This window comes from Triturus cristatus, chromosome 6, assembly GCF_964204655.1.
Source record: "Triturus cristatus chromosome 6, aTriCri1.1, whole genome shotgun sequence".
Taxonomy (NCBI): domain Eukaryota; kingdom Metazoa; phylum Chordata; class Amphibia; order Caudata; family Salamandridae; genus Triturus; species Triturus cristatus.
The window spans coordinates 1,563,617,217-1,563,637,777 of NC_140589.1; the positions used below are offsets into that span (position 1 = coordinate 1,563,617,217).

The 20,561-nt window shown below is 49.7% G+C and overlaps 1 protein-coding gene across 1 annotated transcript in view; it reads right to left on the reverse strand.

Moving 5' to 3' along the window:
- Positions 1–211: 211 nt before the first annotated feature.
- The window catches only part of PLEK (pleckstrin), a 392,598-nt gene continuing 372,248 nt past the window's right edge, over positions 212–20,561 (reverse strand). The window contains exon 9 of the mRNA XM_085612714.1: positions 212–2,420. Within this exon, the coding sequence (XP_085468840.1) occupies positions 2,281–2,420 (140 nt within the window). The 3' untranslated portion in view covers positions 212–2,280. The remainder of the gene's footprint in view (positions 2,421–20,561) is intronic.

Consider the following 20,561-nt stretch of genomic DNA (forward strand, 5'->3'; position numbering starts at 1 on the left):
ACACTCCATACTGCAAAGGGGTGCAAAGCAATTTTTGCTCTGAGAAAAATGTACCTTTCCAGTATAAAAACACATTTTTAGCTGGAAAGTATATCACAGCAGTTGCTTTGTGTCTCTTTTCATCACACTTAAGCCAATGCGAAGACTTGGCAAATATGACTCACAGTATCCAGGCTCTGAAAGGCAACTCACTTCTATAAATAATCAGAGCTTATGTAGTATAATGTTTTATTCGTTTACACATATACATTAAACTTCACTAGTGCAAATCAAGACAGTGGGAATTACATATAGAAAGATATGACATAGTAATTGAGAATCTGTGTCCTACATCAGCTGAAGCCTTTTCACCAATTTAACCATCTGATAATATACAAAATATATGGACCAAAGTATTAGTTTCCGGAGGTGACAAAAAGCGATCTAACACTTACCCCCTTACCGAGGGTTCTTCGGCAAACAATCTTCCCTGTGACTGTAACTGTGATATGGGGTTATATTGCCAGGTGAGAGCCAATAGCATTCACAAGCTGCCGTACACAACAGTTGAATCACATTAACTGGAAATGCATGTACCTTGCTAGGTATCGATGATACATACTGATCCCTACCTTGAGTAATTTCAAACTCCGACATTTGGACCCTGATTTACAAATATTTTGCTGCAATTTCCTGTTGTAGTGCTCCTGGTAACTCCTGAATTCCAGGATTAAGCCAATATTCAACCTAGAGTACGCCTCACTTACCCTTAGTTTTAAGAAGTAAAACAGGAGCACTACAAGAGTAAGTCACACCCACTCAACAAGATCTTTGTGAATCTGGTACATTGTCGGCACCCAATGGCAGTCTTTGTTTATCACCCATGTGGAGCAGTAGTAGGTAGATTCATGAACATGGCGATGGTCTGTGTGTCATCAGAATTCCTGTAAGGGATATATCACACATGTGTTACATACACTCTGTTCCGAAATGGTACCATTTTCTCTCCAGGAGAAACCTCATATGGAGCAGTCAGCATATGAGAACCTAAGACACTTGCAGAGCGGTGTTGGGCAAGAAAGATGGTGCTGACAGAAGAGTGGAATCCTTTATCTGAAAGGTCTCAAAATATACCTCAGATACTAAGACTGTAAGGTGTGGATGTCCATGACCTACAGATAAGTGCCTACACATATTTTGGGGTGCGGGAGAGTTAATATAGAACTTTATGTGAAAAGAAGGAATCATGCAATAATAGACTGCAAGCTGCTGTGGTCTTTGACCTACAACTCTATTTGTCCATGCTCCATTTCTCCATGATCTTCTAACAATGGCCTTCACATACATCAGAGTTTGGATGGATTGATATAGAATGTTATGTCAATGGCCAGAATCTAAGAGGACCAGGAATGGAATATGTGGTTGTCCAAGGCCTACAAAGAAAGGTCTACACATGTCTGGGGGTGTGGAAGGATTGAACTGTGACCTTCTGTCAATGGAGGGAATCTTGTGACATTAGGACTGCACACAGCAGCTGTCCATGAGCTACAGGCAATGGCCTACACACATCTCGGAAGCAGAAGGGTTGACATCAGGCATTCTGTTTCTGACAGGAATCTTGCAAACCTAGGACTGCGAGCTGTGAATAACCTATGGGCAACGGTCTACTCTACATATCTCTCAAGGAGGCAAAAGTGATTGAGATAGTCCAAAGTTGGCCAGGAGGACTTCTGTGAGTGCAGGTTTCAAGAGTCGCATTCTTAAATCTGAGAATCATTGTTCAATTCTCTACCAGGCAATATTGTGAAGTGGGAGAACATCACCAGAACAAGAGGCTCCTGAGTCAAGGAATCACTGGGGCAAATACGGAGCGCTACATGGGACAGCGCTGGCTATTATTTACAGCCACACGGGTCAGCCAGGATGTGCTGCTGAGTGCAAATAAGACAATAGAGGGAGGGAAAATATGCCAGAAACAGAAAAGTAAAATTGTGAGGGAGTTAAAAGTGTGAGCATGTTGAAAGTATGAGTGAGTCAGAATGACTGTAAAACTAATACTGCAAACCAAATCGTCTTTAATAAAAAATAAAGGGTCAGAACACCATCTAGTGATCGTGCGATGAGGCAAGCTATCTGAATTGTTGGTTTTCTGTTGAATTTTTCAATCTAAAATGACACTTCGTAATACAGATCCTATACGGATAAATATACATCGTTTCTCCACACAACCATAGCTCATTTACTGTCCCTGCCTATAAAAAGGCATACAGTGGCTCATCTAACGGCAGTGAAAACTTTGCTCTATTTCCCAATCTGTGCAACAGTTTTGATTGCTTTTATCCACTCGATGCGCTCCCCCGGTGTGGCTGCTTGTAGGAAATAATGGACTTCGCTTGCAGTGATGATTTCAAAAAGGTTGCCTTCAACTTCAGATTTTTTTGCTGAAAAAAGAGCAGAAAACAGAAAGATTAAAGCGTTGAATGGGGGGAGTTGTTCTTTCTGTTAAACAGTATGCTGATTACGTTCTTCCTAACCACCATAGGCCAGATTTACCAATATTTGATGCGATGCGGCGCGGCACCCAAAGTTGCAGCTCTGCGTCGCACCAATGGCAAAGATATAGAGTGCACCATATCCACTAACATATGGTGCATCTTTCTCCCCAGAGCACTGGCACATTTTAGGCTGCCATGCACCAACACACACATCCTTGGGCGTAGTGCAAGGTTCTGTGCATTTGCTATAGTATATGACCCGGATTTATGAAAAATCCATGCACCGCAGTGCAGAAACTAAAGTTACCGGCATTACGGAAAAGGGAGAGAGCAGAACTGTGTCATATCTACTAAGAAATGGATCTGGTTCCTCTCTCCCTGCTCTAGCACACTTTAGGCTGCCATACACCAATGCACACACCTTTGCTCAATAGTGTGTGTGCGTTCTGAAAGGGTTAATTTTATACTGGAAGCAGAAAGCATTGTTAGGGAGCTGGGAAAGGTGAGGGAGTCACGGACAAGGATGGTGGCTCTGGAGTTAGGAAAGCAGAGGAGGGTTGGAAGTCAGGAAAGGTAAGAGGACAGGATAAAGGGAAGACAATGAAAATGTGGACCAGGACTGGGAAAAGGGGAACACCTAGAAGCTATTAGTACAGCAAGACAGGAAGGTAGTAGAGTCAAGTAGAGGAGAGCCAGGGCTAGGGAGTCTTGGGAGTGTAGAGGGAGTAGGACCATGAGAAAGGGCAAAGGAAGAGTAATTACAAATAGGCAAGAAAGAATAGGTAGCCTGACTGGAAAGCTAAGGCAAAGTAGGAAACTTGGGGACTCAGGTTGTACAAGATAGGCTAAGGTGAGAGGGAGATGTCAGACGGAAGTGGAGAGAGCGGCTGGGGACCTTGAAATGTGGAAACAGCTTTTATGAAAAAGCCAGAGACACAAAGAGAAGATTTGAAGTAACAGGAAGGGGAACAGCAAGGCTTGGTAAGAGGAAGTAGGGCAAGAGAAGTGCCTGGCTAGAGCAGGCAGGAGCTGATAGTTGCAAATAGAGGTTGGCAGGGCCGGCTCTAGGGCGGTGCGACCGGTGTCTCTGCACCGGGTGCTGGCTTCCTGGGGGCGCCGTGTTTGCAATTTTATTATGCTTTTAAAGCACCTGCTGCAGTTTTCTTTTCTTCCAGCAATTACCAGGCCTCACAAAAATGTCAAGATAACTCCCGTGATTAATGTTCTTCATAGAGAGAGATCAGAGGTTTGTATAGTTGAGGATTTAACTTATGTGAAGTTAGTGCAGTGGGTTAATATGCCTGCTGCAAAGAATGTGTACCAAGTAGATTACAGAGTGCATATAATGTAAACAGATCAGCAGGTTACTGCTTTTAAAAGAGACATTTGTTACTTGCAATTTATAACTTAAAGTCCTAATATAGAACAGTGAGCTATTCACTTTCATCATAGAACTGCATACACACTGCAAAGTATACATTAGACCACTGACTAATGTTGCAAAAAGGGTTAATTTGGCTAGAAATCGATTCTTATTATTAAAGAATACTCCCAACTATGCTGTTTCTTTTTTGACTCTGAGTTTGTGCTTCTCCACACCAAGGACTCTTAAACTAACCTGCTTCCATTATAGATGACATGTGACTCCTATGTGAGAAGTTGGCCTGGTACATGCTGTCCACTAGTTTTAGTGGGCACCTTGCACCAGTCCAAACAACCCCTTATTGATGATAGGTTAAATACAACCTTTATTGAAAGCTATCCTAGTGGTAGCTATGGAAAGCAACTTTCAGGCTAAGTCTTGAAGGAATGTAAAGCAGCTTGTTTTACCAGTCTATAACCTCTTGAATGACCAAATGAAAGGGAACCACATCAGGTATATATATAATATATATGTATTTATTTCTAAACATACCCTACTAGTCTCTTTATGAGGCTAGTGGTCAAAACACATAAGTTACACTTCAAATATTACAGTAAAATAGCACAAATACACGTCAGGCCTTAGGGGCGAGCCAAACCATATACTTACTAAGATGGTGGTATAAGAAGCACGACTTAACTATACACAAGGCCTAGAGCCTGTAGAATGGCTGGGACCCAAGGAACCACCCAAGGTAGTGACACAGGGGACCCACGAGAGCCGTGTGCAGTGTGAGAACACAGCCGCGAGCTCCCGTTAGCTTCTATGGGGAAAGTCACGGTTAGATTTTTAAAGATTTAGGAAGTTCTAGGGTCAACATCCACAGGAGCACCGGAGTGCTCGTGTTACCTCACCCAGGGAAGCCGGGTGCATATGTGTCAAATGGTGTCAGTTCGCGTCGTCGTTTTCAATGGGAGCTGGCGAAGAAGTGCTGCTGCCGAGAAGATGCGAAGTGTCCAAAGAGATCCAAACCTGGATCGAAGTCAAGAAGTACCTGAAAGCAGAGAGGACAGAGTCTGGGTCACTTGCCAGTGACCAGGGGCATGATAGACGAATGCCCACAGATGTCGGGTGATTTCAGGTGAAAGAGGTGAAGCTTGACTCTTCAGCCACGAGGACCAGGAGGCATTGAGGACAACCAGGAGCTGGATTCGAGCTGTCCCACGAACGATGTCGAGTGCTGCAGTGTCGGTGCCCGGATTGGACACAACAAGCCTTGGCAACAGCAACGCATGCAGAAAGAGAAGAAATGCTTTGGTGCAGACCAGCAAGGTCTGAGGGACTCACCACGCAGTGGGGAGTCAGGGCACAACTGGAGGAACTAGGGAAGCCCAAAGAAAATCAGAGTTGCCTTCACAGGGACCCACCAGTTAACGGACCAGGGATCGCAAAGGAGCCTAAAGCGGAAATGCAAGAAGCGGGCTCACGGAACACTCGTGGAGTGTAGGCCCACAATCTTTAATGCAGATAGTGCTCTGGGCCAGGGCTACAAGTAACCCAAAGCACAACTTCAAGAGACTTCAGGAAGTTAATGCACTTGCAAATGTGCACGGTGACCAGGAGTTCCGGTTCCACATTACTCACGAGGGCTGCGGGTCTCAGCTTTGCTGGGGACTCGGGTCGGCCTCTGAGAAATCTAGAAATCCTCTTCCTGGGCTGCAAATACTTCGAAGTCCGGCGGGAGCTTCGGAGATGCAGACTGGCAAAATGCTTCGTTGGTGCCTGCCAAGCAGGGGAGTCACTCCTTGACCCCAAGGGAGATTTCTTCAGTCCTCTAGTCGTTAGTAGAGCGTCGAAGTTCCAGGATTCAGTTGCAGAGTTTAGTCCAGGGATATCTAAAGTCCTGTTGCCAGGGGTTCCTTACTTATACCTAAGGAAGGGGTTGGACTAGCTCTGGGGACCCACCTATGGGAGGGTTTGGAAACAGGGGTGGCTACACCCATTTCCTTTGTCCAGTTTCACGCCAGAGCAGGGGCCGGAAGCCCCTGAATTGGTTTGTGCTGGACTATGCACAGGGACAACAAATGTGCCCCCGGTGCAGGACATCAAAGCACTCTGAGAGTGCTCCCACCCTGCCCCTACATACATCAGCCTGTCTGGGAGGTGGTTACACCTCCCTGTGACAGGAAACCTATTGTCCAGGCCTCCCCTGCCGGAGTTTCGGTCAGCAGCAGGAGGCCAGACCCATGTCTGTGGCTGCAGCATCCATTTTGTGATGCCAGGTGTTAGACTTGGGGGTCTCTGGTTGGCGCAAGGTTGCCCTTGTGTCAAGCAGGAACCCTCTCCTCTACGTCAGGGCGCAGGATAACCCCTTTTGAATGACCCTTGCTCCCCCTCTAGGTGCGTGGCGTGAGCAGCCAAGGCGATTCCTCAGGCGTTGTTGGTTAAGCACTTACAATCGCACACACAGTAAATTCATCAATCCCCCCAGAAACGGACACCAGACTTGGATATGTAGAAAAATACGCTTCTTTATGTAAAAATAGGTATATATATCTCAGCAGACTTATCACAAGACCAATAACGTTTTCGCTATGCCACCAGGTTGTAAAAGCAGGCAAATGTTCTTTGTTCGTAGCTTGAAATGGATACTTTGTAGTCTCTTGCAAATGTTACTTGTGGTTCCAGTACTTACAGAGATCGACTCCTGCGAACGGGGAAATAAGGCGTTGCGGGCCCCGAGCCCGATACTGGAACTTCTTTCGTGATGTGGAGAGTCGGCACAGGTCGGTGCGACTCTCAGCTTGGGAAGTGGTCTTGGGTCCTCGATCAGCGGGTGTGGGCAGGTAGGCAGGCGCGGCCAGCGACCCTCAGCACGGCGGTGCAGGGGGGGGTCTCCACAGCGGGGGCGGCGCGGCCTGAGATGTCCGGGGATAGCGAAGCGGGGTCACAGGGCACGGTCGGTGCAGCTGGATGACCCGGCGTAGATCACAGTCGTCGGACGGTTTCCGGCGGGAGGGGTGATAGCGCGTTCAGCGCGCTCCAGTGGCAGGCGGTGACAGTGGTGCAGGCAACCTAGCCCGGGGACAGAGAGCGGCTCCGGACGGAGCGGGGCTCTCACGGGGTTGCGGCAGGCAAGCTCCTGAGTGTCACGGCCCTAGGAGGGGCGATGAGGGGCGCAGTCTCTTTCCAGCGGGATGCACACACGGCTCGAATCGGAGGACGAGCAAAAGCACAGAGAACCCACTGGTCCTGGGGTTCAGTTCAGGGGGCAAGCTCAGATCAAGCCCTTGGAGAATGTTTAAAGCACAAAGCAGCAAAGTCTTCTCAGTAGTCTCTTTCTCTCCTTTCTCAGCAAGGCAAGCAGCAGGCCAGCTCCTCCAGCGTCTTCTTCTCCTTCTAGTCGGGCAGAGGTTCTTTGTGGTAAAACAGGATTCTGATTTCTTAGGAGCCAGGCTCCTACTTTTATACCGTGATTCTTTTGTTCTTTAGCGCCAGGGGGCCTGGGCCTGGCTCAGTCCAGTTCTGGAGCACTTTGTTATGGTGACTCTGCTCTTTCCTTTCAGCAGCAGGGCAGAGACATCAGCCGCTCCACAGGGGGAGGCGCCGGCTTTGTGGTGGCAGAGCACAGGTCTATTCAAGAGTCAAGGTGTACTCCTCCCACCCATCCTGGTGTCATCTCTCTACCCACCACCTGGCAGCCAACCTGTCTCTGGGGATTCCCCAACCCTGCTCCTTACTGTTGCTAGGCAGAACACACACACACAGCAGAGGCAGACTGAAATGGCCAGGTCAGTAAATACTAACTTTCTAAAAGTAGTATTTACAAACCCAGGATATTAAAATAAACTTGACTACAAGAAGTATTTTATTATTCTGAGTTCAGGCATACTAAACTTGACATTCTACCATGCTCTCTGAGTCCACTGGGGTCACAGCGTGTAGTGACTCCAGCAGCCCACTCTGGCCTATGGAGAGCAGGTAGCCTTCAATAGTGAAAAACGAAAATGGCTGTAATTCACTACTAAGACATGCCACACACATCAGGGCATGTCCTACCTTATGCCTACAATGCACCCTGCCCTTGGGCCTACCAGAGGGGTGGCTAATATGTAGGTAAGGGAAGGTTTAAGGACTGGCAAGTGGGGGCACTTGCGCAGTCAGCGCGACGGTTCCAGACCGCGCACAGGGTCTGCGGTGGCAGACCCTAGGCACATTTTACACGGCCGCTTTCTGTGGGTGGCGCAACCAGCGCTTCAAGCCCACCAGCAGCATTGGCATTCACAAGCCCTGGCACCCCTGGTGCACTTTACTGGGGACTGACAGTGAATCCAATAAACCAATCATGAACATCAATTACAGGTACACTTTACCTAGGGAGCACTTGCACTGCGGCACGGATTAGCCGTGGCGCAGTGCCCTGAGCGGACAACACCAGCAAAACAATCGAGGCACACCATCAAAAAGTGGAAGGGAAACTCACGCCAAGGTGCCAGGTCTAACACGTGTCCCCTCCAGCTGAAATGTGGGGAGAACTACCCTTGCCCAGGGGGTTCCTCGTCACTAAGGCGGAAATACCTGGACAGACCATCAGCGTTGGCGTGATCTGTACCAGGACGGTGTTCCACCGTGAAGTCCATACCCTGTAGGGAGATGGACCACCTCAACAGCTTCGGGTTCTCACCCCTCATTTGCATCAACCATCTGAGGGGCCTGTGGTCCGTCTGAACCCGGAAGTGAGACCCAAACAAGTAGGGTCTTAGCTTCTTCAGCGCCCAGACCACAGCAAATGCTTCTCGCTCAATTGCACTCCACCTACTTTCCCGTGGAAGTAACCTCCTACTGATGAAGGCTACGGGTTGGTCCCAGCCCTCCTCGGTCATCTGTGAGAGAACAGCCCCTACACCATGCTCTGAAGCGTCTGTCTGCACTAGGAATTCCTTGGAGAAGTCAGGGGCCAAGAGCACGGGCGCCGTGCACATGGCAGTCTTCAGGGTGTCGAAAGCTTTCTGACAGGTGTCAGTCCAGATCACGTTCCTGGGCTGCTTCTTGGAAGTCAGCTCTGTCAAGGGGGCAACAATCGTTCCATAGCCCTTGACAAACCTCCTGTAGTACCCAGTGAGCCCCAGGAAGGCCCTCACTGCGGTCTGCGTCTTGGGGGGTTCCCAAGCCAGGATGGTCTCAATTTTGGGTTGCAAGGGTGCCACCTTGCCACTCCCCACTTGGTGTCCCAAGTACACCACGTAACCCTGCCCGATCTGGCACTTGCTTGCCTTGATCGTGAGGCCTGCTCGGCGCAGAGCCATCAACACTTCCCAGAGGTGGCGCAGGTGTTCGGGCCAGGTGGCACTGAACACTGCGATGTCATCCAGGTAGGCGGCACTGAACGCATCCAGCCCAACCAGTACCTGGTTGACCAACCTCTGAAAGGTGGCAGGGGCATTCTTCATTCCAAATGGCATGACTCGGAACTGGAAGTGCCCATCTGGTGTAGAGAATGCTGACCTCTCTTTGGCCCCATCGGTCAAGGCGATCTGCCAGTACCCAGACGTTAAATCAAACGTGCTGAGGAACCGGGCAGCCCCCAGCCGATCAATGAGCTCATCAGCTCTGGGGATGGGGTGCGCGTCAGTCTTCGTTACTGAATTGAGTCCTCTGTAGTCCACACAGAACCGGAGTTCAGGTGTGGCTCCCGGCGCAGCAGCTTTGGGGACCAAGACCACGGGGCTGGACCAAGGACTGCTGGAGGACTCAACCACCCCTAGCGCAAGCATCTTGGAGACCTCCTCCTTGATGCAAGCTCTGACCCTGTCAGTTACCCTGTAAGCCTTGTGCTTCACAGGTAAGCTGTCTCCTGTGTCCACATCATGGACGCACCAATCTGTGACACCAGGAACCAGGGAGAACCTATCTGGAAACTGCCCCAGCAAGTGGCGGCAATCTTCCTGTTGTTCGGGCGTCAGGGTGGGTGAGAGGTTAACTCCATCCACTGACCCATCTTTCTCAGAGGCTACTAAGAGGTCAGGAAGAGGCTCGGTCTCCTCTTCCATTCCATCATCAGTGGCCAGCAGCATGCCCACTTCGGTCCTCTCTAAGTGGGGCTTAAGGCGGTTAACATGTAGGACCCTCAAAGGGTTCCTGGGAGACTGCATGTCCACCAAGTAGGTGATAGGACTTTTGCGCTCCACAACCTCAAATGGACCTGTCCACTTATCCTGAAGTGCACAAGGCTCCACTGGGGCCAAGACCCACACCTTTTGTCCAGGTTGAAGCTCTACCAGAGTGGCATTCCGGTCGTACCACCGCTTCATCTCCTCCTGGCTGGCTTCCAGATTTGCCTCAGCTAGTTGCCTGAAACGCCTAGTCTGGTTTCGGAAGGCCAGCATGTAACTGTATACATTCTGGGGAGGTTTCCTGGGAGATTGCTCCCAGCCTTCCTTTACCAAACTCAGAGGTCCTCTTACCGGGTGACCATACAGAAGCTCAAAGGGGCTGAACCCTAGAGACTTCTGTGGCACCTCTCGGTAAGCGAAGAGCAGGCATGGCAAGAGGACGTCCCACTTACGCCTCATTGGACCGTCCAGGCCCATGATCATGCCTTTGAGGGTTCGGTTGAATCTCTCAACCAACCCATTTCCTTGGGGGTGGTAAGGAGTGGTGAACTTGTAAGTTACCCCACACTCCTTCCACAGGGATTTCATATATGTGGATATGAAATTGGTCCCCCTGTCGCTCACTACCTCTAGAGGGAATCCCACTCGGGAGAAAATTCCCATCAGTGCTCGTCCCACCACGGGGGCCGTCACTGTCCTCAGAGGGATGGCTTCAGGGTACCGGGTGGCATGGTCCACCAAGACCAGGATGAACCTGTTGCCCAGGGCTGTCTTGGGGTCCAGAGGCCCCACAATATCAATACGCACTCGCTGGAATGGCGTACCGACCACGGGGAAGGGCTGCAGAGGAGCCTTGTGCTTCCCTCCTCTCTTTCCACTTGCCTGGCAAGTCTGACAGGTTCTGCAGTAGGAATCTGAATTCTTGTGTATTTGGGGCCAGTAAAAGTGGGTGACAAGCCTGTCATAGGTCTTGTCCATCCCCAAATGTCCTGCTAAAGGCACATCATGAGCCAGCCCCAGTAGGAAGGTTCTGAACTTCTGGGGTACCACCAGCACACGGGCTGACCCAGGTTCAGCAGCCTTAGGCTCGGAATACAGGAGGTCACTCTCCCAGTACACGTAGTGTGTTTTGGCCTGAACACCATTGGCCTGGTCTGCAGCCTGCTGCCGCATACCCATGAGAGAAGGGCATTCTTTCTGCTCCCTGCAGAATTCCTCCCTGGAGGGACCTCCTTCTTGCTGCCAATGGGTCAGCTCAGGCAGGTTTCCCAGTTCGGCAATCTGTTCCCCGGTAGGCTCCAGAGCATCCCCCTGAGGGTCTGCTTCCTCCTGGGCCGTGGGAACTTCGGGGGCCGGTTTCCCGTGCCTCCTGCGCCTTCTCCCTAAGGCCGGTTCCTGGACCTCTCCCTCAGGCTCCAGGACCCTCTCAACACCCCTAGTGGCTGCCATGGACCGGGTGGTCACGCACGCCCAGTCGGGCAGACCCACCATCCTCAGATGCGTGGTCTTCTCCACCTTTTCCCAAGGGGAGCTCTCCAGGTCGTTCCCTAGCAGACAGTCTACAGGCATGTCAGTTCTCACAGCGACTTGTAGAGTACCAGAGACCTCCCCCCACTCAAAGGGAACTTGAGCCATTGGACAACGACTCTCTATGTTGTCAGCATTGACAACCCCACAGTAGGCATTGGGTACAATCTGCTCTTGAGACACCAGGTGTTGCCTCACCGAAGTCACGCTGGCTCCTGTATCTCTAAGAGCCTCAACCTTCTTTCCATTGATGGTCACTACTTGCCCATATTTCTTAATGTTAGAGGGTAAGTAAGTTTCAGGGACCATCTCACTGTCTCCTAGCGAGACTAGGGTCATATGCGCAGGACCCCCACCCTCCTGGACTGCTACCTCCTCCCCAAAATTAACATTAGCTACTTGCCGGGGTGGAGCACCAGTGGGTGCTGTCTTACCAAACAGGCGACACTTAGGATCAGAGGCAATGTGCCCCGGGTCATCACACCTGTAACAATTGAAGGGCCCCTTTGGAACAGGCCTACCTGTCGGGGCCCCGTTCTGCTGCGGGGGCGGGGGAGGCTGAGAACCCTTCTGCTGGTTCCCTTGGAAACTACTTTGGGGGCCTTTTTGGAACCCCTTCTGTTTACCCCTGTCCCCCCCACTCTTCTGCTGGGGACCCTGCCCACCTTTGGCGGAGTCTCCCACTTGACCCTTGTGGACCCTGGTGCTGAGCTAGCGGTCCGCCTCCTCAGCAAGCTTCCTCGGGTTGGACAGCTTGCTATCAATCAGGTGCTGGCGTAGCTCAGGAAAACATTGACTGGACAAGTGCTCCCATGCAATTAAATCAAGCAGCCCTTGATAATCATTCACTTTGCTACCCTTCACCCAACCATCCAGTGCTCTGCAGAAAAAAGTTACATACTCCACATACGTACTCTCAGGGATCGTCTTAGTCTCCCTGAACCTCTGTCTATATAGCTCAGGAGTTAACCCATACCTGGTCATTAAAGCTTCCTTCATATGGGGGTATGAGGTCTGGACTTCTAGGGGAAAATCTAACAGTGTGTCACGCCCTTCAGCAAGGAACCTTCCCCACAACCCCGCTCCCCAGTCTTTCTCAGGGACCCGGTGTGAAGACATGGCCACCTCATAGGCTCTAAACCACTGCCCCATGTCATCCTTTCTAAAATACTCCTTTACTACATCTTTGGGGATGTACACCTTGGACTCTACCTGCACCGGTGGAGTGCTGCCACCAGAAGGAGCGGTGTCCTAACTTTTCGCCTTCAGCTCCAACTCCTTCAATCTTATATCATGATCCATTTGGCGTTGTTGTGCCTCCAGGGCCAACTTCTGCTTTTCCATTTCCATTTGTCCTGCCAACTTTGCCATCTCCATTGCATGCGCCCTGTCTGCTGCCCTGTCTGCCAGCTCCTCTGGCGACCGGACTCTGCTGGGCTCCTCAAGGTTGTCGGGTGGAACGATGTCCCCCGCATTCTGTGGGTCTCTTGACTCTTTCCAGGCTCTCAACGCCTTGAGGTACTGGTTCCTCCTCCTGAATCCAGTATGGGGAACTCTGAATTTTACACTGTAGCCTTTCAATTGCTCTATCGTGTAGCCTTCCAGTCCTTCCCAATCCACCTCATCCATTCCAGAAATCACAGAGTGTGCTCTTCCAGCAGAGAGTAAGCCAGGCATGGTTGCAATAATGGCAGATGTCTCAACAAAGTTCAACAAATAAAAACCTGTGGCTGCGTTACTTGGTCTGCTCTCACTATCTGGTGATTAATAATTCACTGTATGCAAATTACAAATGCAAATCCGAAATCCCAGCCGCTGCCAACAATGTTAGACTTGGGGGTCTCTGGTTGGCGCAAGGTTGCCCTTGTGTCAAGCAGGAACCCTCTCCTCTACGTCAGGACGCCGGATAACCCCTTTTGAATGATCCTTGCTCCCCCTCTAGGTGCGTGGCGTGAGCAGCCAAGGCGATTCCTCAGGCGTTGTTGGTTAAGCACTTACAATCGCACACACAGTAAATTCATCAATCCCCCCAGAAACGGACACCAGACTTGGATATGTAGAAAAATACGCTTCTTTATGTAAAAATAGGTATATATATCTCAGCAGACTTATCACAAGACCAATAACGTTTTCGCTATGCCACCAGGTTGTAAAAGCAGGCAAATGTTCTTTGTTCGTAGCTTCAAATGGATACTTTGTAGTCTCTTGCAAATGTTACTTGTGGTTCCAGTACTTACAGACATCGACTCCTGCGAACGGGGAAATAAGGCGTTGCGGGCCCCGAGCCCGATACTGGAACTTCTTTCGTGATGTGGAGAGTCGGCACAGGTCGGTGCGACTCTCAGCTTGGGAAGTGGTCTTGGGTCCTCGATCAGCGGGTGTGGGCAGGTAGGCAGGCGCGGCCAGCGACCCTCAGCACGGCGGTGCAGGGGGGGTCTCCACAGCGGGGGCGGCACGGCCTGAGATGTCCGGGGATAGCGAAGCGGGGTCACAGGGCACGGTCGGTGCAGCTGGATGACCCGGCGTAGATCACAGTCGTCGGACGGTTTCCGGCGGGAGGGGTGATAGCGTGTTCAGCGCGCTCCAGTGCAGGCAGTGACAGGGGTGCAGGCAACCTAGCCCGGGGACAGAGAGCGGCTCCGGACGGAGCAGGGCTCTCACGGGGTTGCGGCAGGCAAGCTCCTGAGTGTCACGGCCCTAGGAGGGGCGATGAGGGGCGCAGTCTCTTTCCAGCGGGATGCACACACGGCTCGAATCGGAAGACGAGCAAAAGCACAGAGAACCCACTGGTCCTGGGGTTCAGTTCAGGGGGCAAGCTCAGATCAAGCCCTTGGAGAATGTTTAAAGCACAAAGCAGCAAAGTCATCTCAGTAGTCTCTTCCTCTCCTTTCTCAGCAAGGCAAGCAGCAGGCCAGCTCCTCCAGCGTCTTCTTCTCCTTCTAGTCGGGCAGAGGTTCTTTGTGGTAAAACAGGATTCTGATTTCTTAGGAGCCAGGCTCCTACTTTTATACCGTGATTCTTTTGTTCTTTAGCGCCAGGGGGCCTGGGCCTGGCTCAGTCCAGTTCTGGAGCACTTTGTTATGGTGACTCTGCTCTTTCCTTTCAGCAGCAGGGCAGAGACATCAGCCGCTCCACTGGGGGCGGCGCCGGCTTTGTGGTGGCAGAGCACAGGTCTATTCAAGAGTCAAGGTGTACTCCTCCCACCCATTCTGGTGTCATCTCTCTACCCACCACCTGGCAGCCAACCTGTCTCTCGGGATTCCCCAACCCTGCTCCTTACTGTTGCTAGGCAGAACACACACACACAGCAGAGGCGGACTGAAATGGCCAGGTCAGTAAATACTAACTTTCTAAAAGTAGTATTTACAAACCCAGGATATTAAAATAAACTTGACTACAAGAAGTATTTTATTATTCTGAGTTCAAGCATACTAAACTTGACATTCTACCATGCTCTCTGAGTCCACTGGGGTCACAGCGTGTAGTGACTCCAGCAGCCCATTCTGGCCTATGGAGAGCAGGTAGCCTTCAATAGTGAAAAACTAAAATGGCTGTAATTCACTACTAAGACATGCCACACACATCAGGGCATGTCCTACCTTATGCCTACAATGCACCCTGCCCTTGGGCCTACCAGAGGGGTGGCTAATATGTAGGTAAGGGAAGGTTTAATGACTGGCAAGTGGGGGCACTTGCGCAGTCAGCGCGACGGTTCCAGACCGCTCACAGGGTCTGCGGTGGCAGACCCTAGGCACATTTTACACGGCCGCTTTCTGTGGGTGGCGCAACCAGCGCTGCAAGCCCACCAGCAGCATTGGCATTCACAAGCCCTGGCACCCCTGGTGCACTTTACTGGGGACTGACAGTGAATCCAATAAACCAATCATGAACATCAATTACAGGTACACTTTACCTAGGGAGCACTTGCACTGCGGCACGGATTAGCCGTGGCGCAGTGCCCTGAGCGGACAACACCAGCAAAACAATCGAGGCACACCATCAAAAAGTGGAAGGGAAACTCACGCCAAGGTGCCAGGTCTAACACCAGGGCTCTGTTAAGTTGGTACCGGGTATACCGGTGCTGTCATGTCTCTCCCTCTAGAAGAGTGGGATGATATTCTCACATCAGGAATTGATGTGGTGGTATAATTACAAGGTGTTTGACACCAAACACAACATGTTTCCATGCAGTCAGTCCAAAGTTAGCATTAACCGTTTTAGATATAATGCACTTAAGAGTATATGGTCAGGATGCACTACTGACAACCCCGGGGGATAGATTCCGAAGGCTGCAGAGGGGCTCAGCTCATGCCTGGGCACCCTCTCACATATAACCCTGCCTTCAGGCTTGATAAAGCCTGCCATAGGGGTGACTAATAGGTTTCTATGTGCAGTGATAGGGGAGATATAGTGAACCTATCTCTCTGTAAGGGGTGCATGCACCACCGTACCCAGGCTGCAGTAGCAGACCCGTGGTGTCATTTTGGAGGGATTTCCAGGGGTGGCATAATACATGCTTCAGCCCCTGGTAGGCCTCTGGGGTACCTATGCCCTGGTTATAAGGGCACCTCAGAATCCAATCTGTGGTGTATCTAAGGTACTAGGAATCAATTTAGAGAGGAAGCAGCTAGCCTAGGGTCCTGAATAGCAGGGCCCCAGCCAGACTAAAGTAAAAAAACAGTGAAACACCAGCAAAAAGTGGGGGTAACCATAAGAGGCACATCCTACCTACTCTCCTACATCCTACACTTTTAGTCTTTTGGCTTATGTAACATTTCCTATACACTGATTTACGCATGTATGATTGATTATCTCTGTGTGATTTGTGTGTGATGCAAAGTGCTCTGACATCCTTTCCTGGTATAAGTGGCGCTATATAACTAATTCAATGCATCTGAGAGAGAGTGGTTATGGAGACTTGGTCACTGTTAAAGGGTGCTAGTGAGAGAATCCGTGGTGGAGGGGGTCATTGGGGGCGCCAACTAACATTGTCGCATTGGGCGCCACCAGCGCTAAAGCCGGCCCTGGAGGTTGGGTCCCAATGAAATCAACTGGCTGAAGCAGGAGTCAGAAATAGAGAGGGTGTTTGTGGGTCATGGTTTCAGAGCCTGGGAAAGTTGTAAAGGTGCTGATGAGTCATGCAGAGTACCTGACAGGAGGGACACTGGGAGAGAACAGCAACATGGGAAAAGCAGGACTGGAATACTTGGATGAAGGAGAGAACCAGAAATGGGGAGCAAGCTTGATCTGTGGAGTCATTGAGAGAGAGTCGGTGAAAGAGGGGAAGAAGATAGGGAACAAGGTAGGGTTACTGGCTAGATCTAATAGAAAACAGTGAGCAGTGCATGGCAATTAGGAGAGGGGACTTAAAGGCTTGGTAAAGGTCAGAGAGGAACACAAAGACATGATAGCCCACAGATGGATTGAGTATGGGGAGAGTTGGATGCTGACAGAGAAGAAAAGAGAATGGGCATAAAAGAGGTGAAAGAGCAAAGTTCATCTTTGGGGGGTCTGATGGGCAAATGCAGGAGCGGAGAGAATATGGAGAAGAGGGCACAGAAAAGGGGACAGCGAGAGATTAGAAGAGATGGACACTGGTGGAGGAACAACATAGAGTGAATGAGGAGTGACTGAATAGGGAAAGGGACACTAAGAGGAAGGATGAGCGTAAAGAGACATAAACAGAGAGTGGTACACAGATAACTGGAATTGCACAAAAAATGGGAAAAGAGAGAGAACATGGGTGCATGGAGACTGGGGAACAAAGAAAATAGAATCCATGTTAAGGGACTGGAACAAAATAAACATGGAATGTGCAGTAACTTAACATTGTGACAGAAAAGCAGAGAAGGAAAACAAGCAAGAGATTTACACATAGAGGCATACAGAGAATGGAGAGACACAGGCATATGGGGAGAGGCTTTGAAGTAAGGAGAAGGGGTTGCAGTTTAGTGATACAGCCTGTGAAAGTTCTGAGGGTAGCCAGCCAGGGGAAGTTGGAGAGCAAAACTAGTGTGGAAGATATGTGATGGGAGAGGCTGTAGAGTCAAAGGAAACTATAGCAGATGCCGGTTGCAGAGACTAGAAACAGGAGTAATAAATAGCCTGTTGAATCAGGGGACGATGATTAGATTGGAGAGTCAGGAACAAAGAAGACGCTGCTGTCCAGGAAGAGAGCCTGTGGTGCTGGTAAGGCTTAGGCTGTGTTGTAGTAGATGTAAAGAGGGAGATGTGGGGTTTTGGAGGGATCAGAGTCAGACTGGCATCGAGATAGGTTAGATTCCAATGGCCACATTGCTGGCAGTGTTTATCAAGCTTGATGACCCCATGTAACAGAAACACAGAAGACGACAGAGGCAGTATAAGAAAAAGGACATACTAGCACTCAGTGGGCTAGGCTGCTTCATGCACGCACCAACCCACTAGGCGGGGATTGCACACTGCTGTGTTGTCTCTCAATCCTTATTATACTGCCCTCCTCCAGACACCAATCATGCCCCTTTCAGTCGTTTCACTGCAATGGGCCTGTGATACAGGCCTGACAGTACTTGACTGTAAGCCACTGTTGGCTCTGCTGCTTTGCTACCCAGAGTTTTCAGAACGGGAGGGGAATAAGGGTGTTTCTGGTATTGACCAATGTTAGTGGCTCAACAAGCTTTAAAGCAGCACTAATTTCCCCCAAATAAACCCCATGATACTAACCAAACAATGGTTCATGAAAGGCTGAGATCCACAAATGTAAGCCGCTTTCTAGCGCTGGACTATTTTCAGTCCCAATCTGACCCTGATGTTGTCCCTGGAATGCACTGTCTGGGAATGGCCTGCTCCTTCACACACGTCCTCTTCAGCTCCGGCGCAGAAAGCAGTCTCCAATGCCCCGGCTGTGGATTCCATACCGCAAGGTCGTTGTGCCTGCACAACATGACATCTTCCCCCTTATTTAGGAAGTCAAACAAACCCTTTGTGACATGAAATGTCCCTCCTTCATAAAGAAGAATGACAGAACCTTCCCACCTCGTGAGGAGTCATACCTGTCAGTTGTTCTTTTCTTGCCCCCTCAGAGTTTATTAACTCAGTGGAGTAGCTCATGTCACTGGGGATGAATTGATGTTCAGGTCTTTGTGAGACTCCACCCTGTGTAAAGCCTTGGGTTTTGAAGCTGGTAGTTGCTTTAAATGCTCAGAATGAGGTACAGTACTCAAGATTGAAAAGGTCTTCTGTCTCTGTTATATTTTTGGATGTCCTTGGTTTGGCCAGTAATCTTGTTGATCCAAGAGATTGTATTAAAATGCTGATTGTGATGCAATTAGTGATCCTGTTGATCCATAGTGTGTGATGAAATTCTCTTTGAATCAGAGATTATGTTTAGGTGGTGTTCTAGACATCACACCTTATTTTCATATGCTCTTCGATCTAGGCTATTACTAGCAGCTGACAATTTTTTCTCAGATCTGCCAGACTCATGGTATTCCTCCTCCCTGTATGATAACTGCTGTTGACACTGTTGATGGGTGTCTCTTTCTGTATTCTTTGGAGCAGCATGAAACTTATCTCACTTAGGGGCATATCAGCAAGGCGGCGCTATGAAATTATCGCCGCTTTTGCGTCAGTTTTTGAGTGAAAAGCGGCGATAATTACATCGCCTTATCAGCAAAGACACGCTATCGCGTGTTTTGCCGATTTAGCACCCCTTACAATGACGTCCAGCTTTGCATCTCTAATGAGATGCAAAGTGGGCGTTCCGTGCCAAAATAACTTGAGAAATGTCACTAACCGACATTTCTCCAATTATCAAGCTGCACGCAAACAAGCTGAGCGATAACCACAGTTATCGCTACTTTCCTTACGCCTGCTTGTAATCTGATTTAGCCATGTAATCCAATGGGAGGTGGATTACATGGCTAAGACCACCCTGCCCTATCAGCAAGGTATCGCTGGTCGCAGTGCGATTATCGCTGGATTTCCAGCGATAATCACACTGTTTTCCAGCTAACGCATGGATTCCTATCGCTTGGGAGATAAGCGTTGCTGATAGCACGCTATCTCCGCAATAGAATCCAGCGTTAGCCTGCGATAATTATCCTCGTGCTAAAAGCGCTGAGCGATAATTATCGCAGGCCCTTGCTGATATGCCCCTTTGTGTCTTGTGGAACTGCCCGTTTCCTCTCCGTTCTCTCCTGTTGTGTCTTTCTCTTGTGTACATGTCTGATGATTACCAAGGAGAGCTTGTAGTAACAGATTTTATGCACTTTGTTTCCTCTTCCCTACTCCAAGATACGCTTTTGTCTATGGCGCTTTGTTGACCGCACCATCTCTAGCATTGCTTTGGAGGTGCCTGCACGGCCGGACTGGAAACAGAAACCGGTCCTGGCAATCAGCTTGACCGGCACTGGGGAGCTTGGGGGGTGAGGAGATGGGGCGGGGGGTGCAAGCTGGGAAGCACCACTCCCACTGCACCGCTGGCACTTTTGTTACAGGGAGGCGATATTGCAGCAGGGCTGCAAAACTGGCCCCCTATAATGAAACCAGACCCCACAGGTCCAAAACCGGCCCCAACCCTTCCGGCTTACCAGGAAAATGCTCTGTGCCCACTACAGCCAGTCTGGCCTTGGGCGCCTGTGATGCTGTGTAATGTGTGTAATGTCCCAGTCCCTGGATGCTTGGCACTCCATTCCATTCATTAGTCTTTATTGTCGATGTATTTCATCATAAAAGACAGTTACAATACAAAGAAAAAGATACAAACAGAATACATGATGATAACAAATCCAGGTAATCACACTAAAAAATAATCATATTAGCATATTTCGGTAACCTAAAGCCTCTTGTTTCTAATATACCAAACCCAGGCCAAACATTTAGCAACAGCAATGGCGACACATTCACTAGGGTCAAAACGCAAAATTTCAAGTGCTTCTGACCCTTGTCTTGTTCCCAAGGTACGACATATTGGTTTGAGCCATTTAGCTCGGGGTGCAGCATAGGCGGGGCAGACAAAAAAGATATGACCAACAGAATCAACACAGTCAGTACACCTTTTACAAGAATCACAGGAAACACCCTTCCATTTTTTTGTAAAAGAGT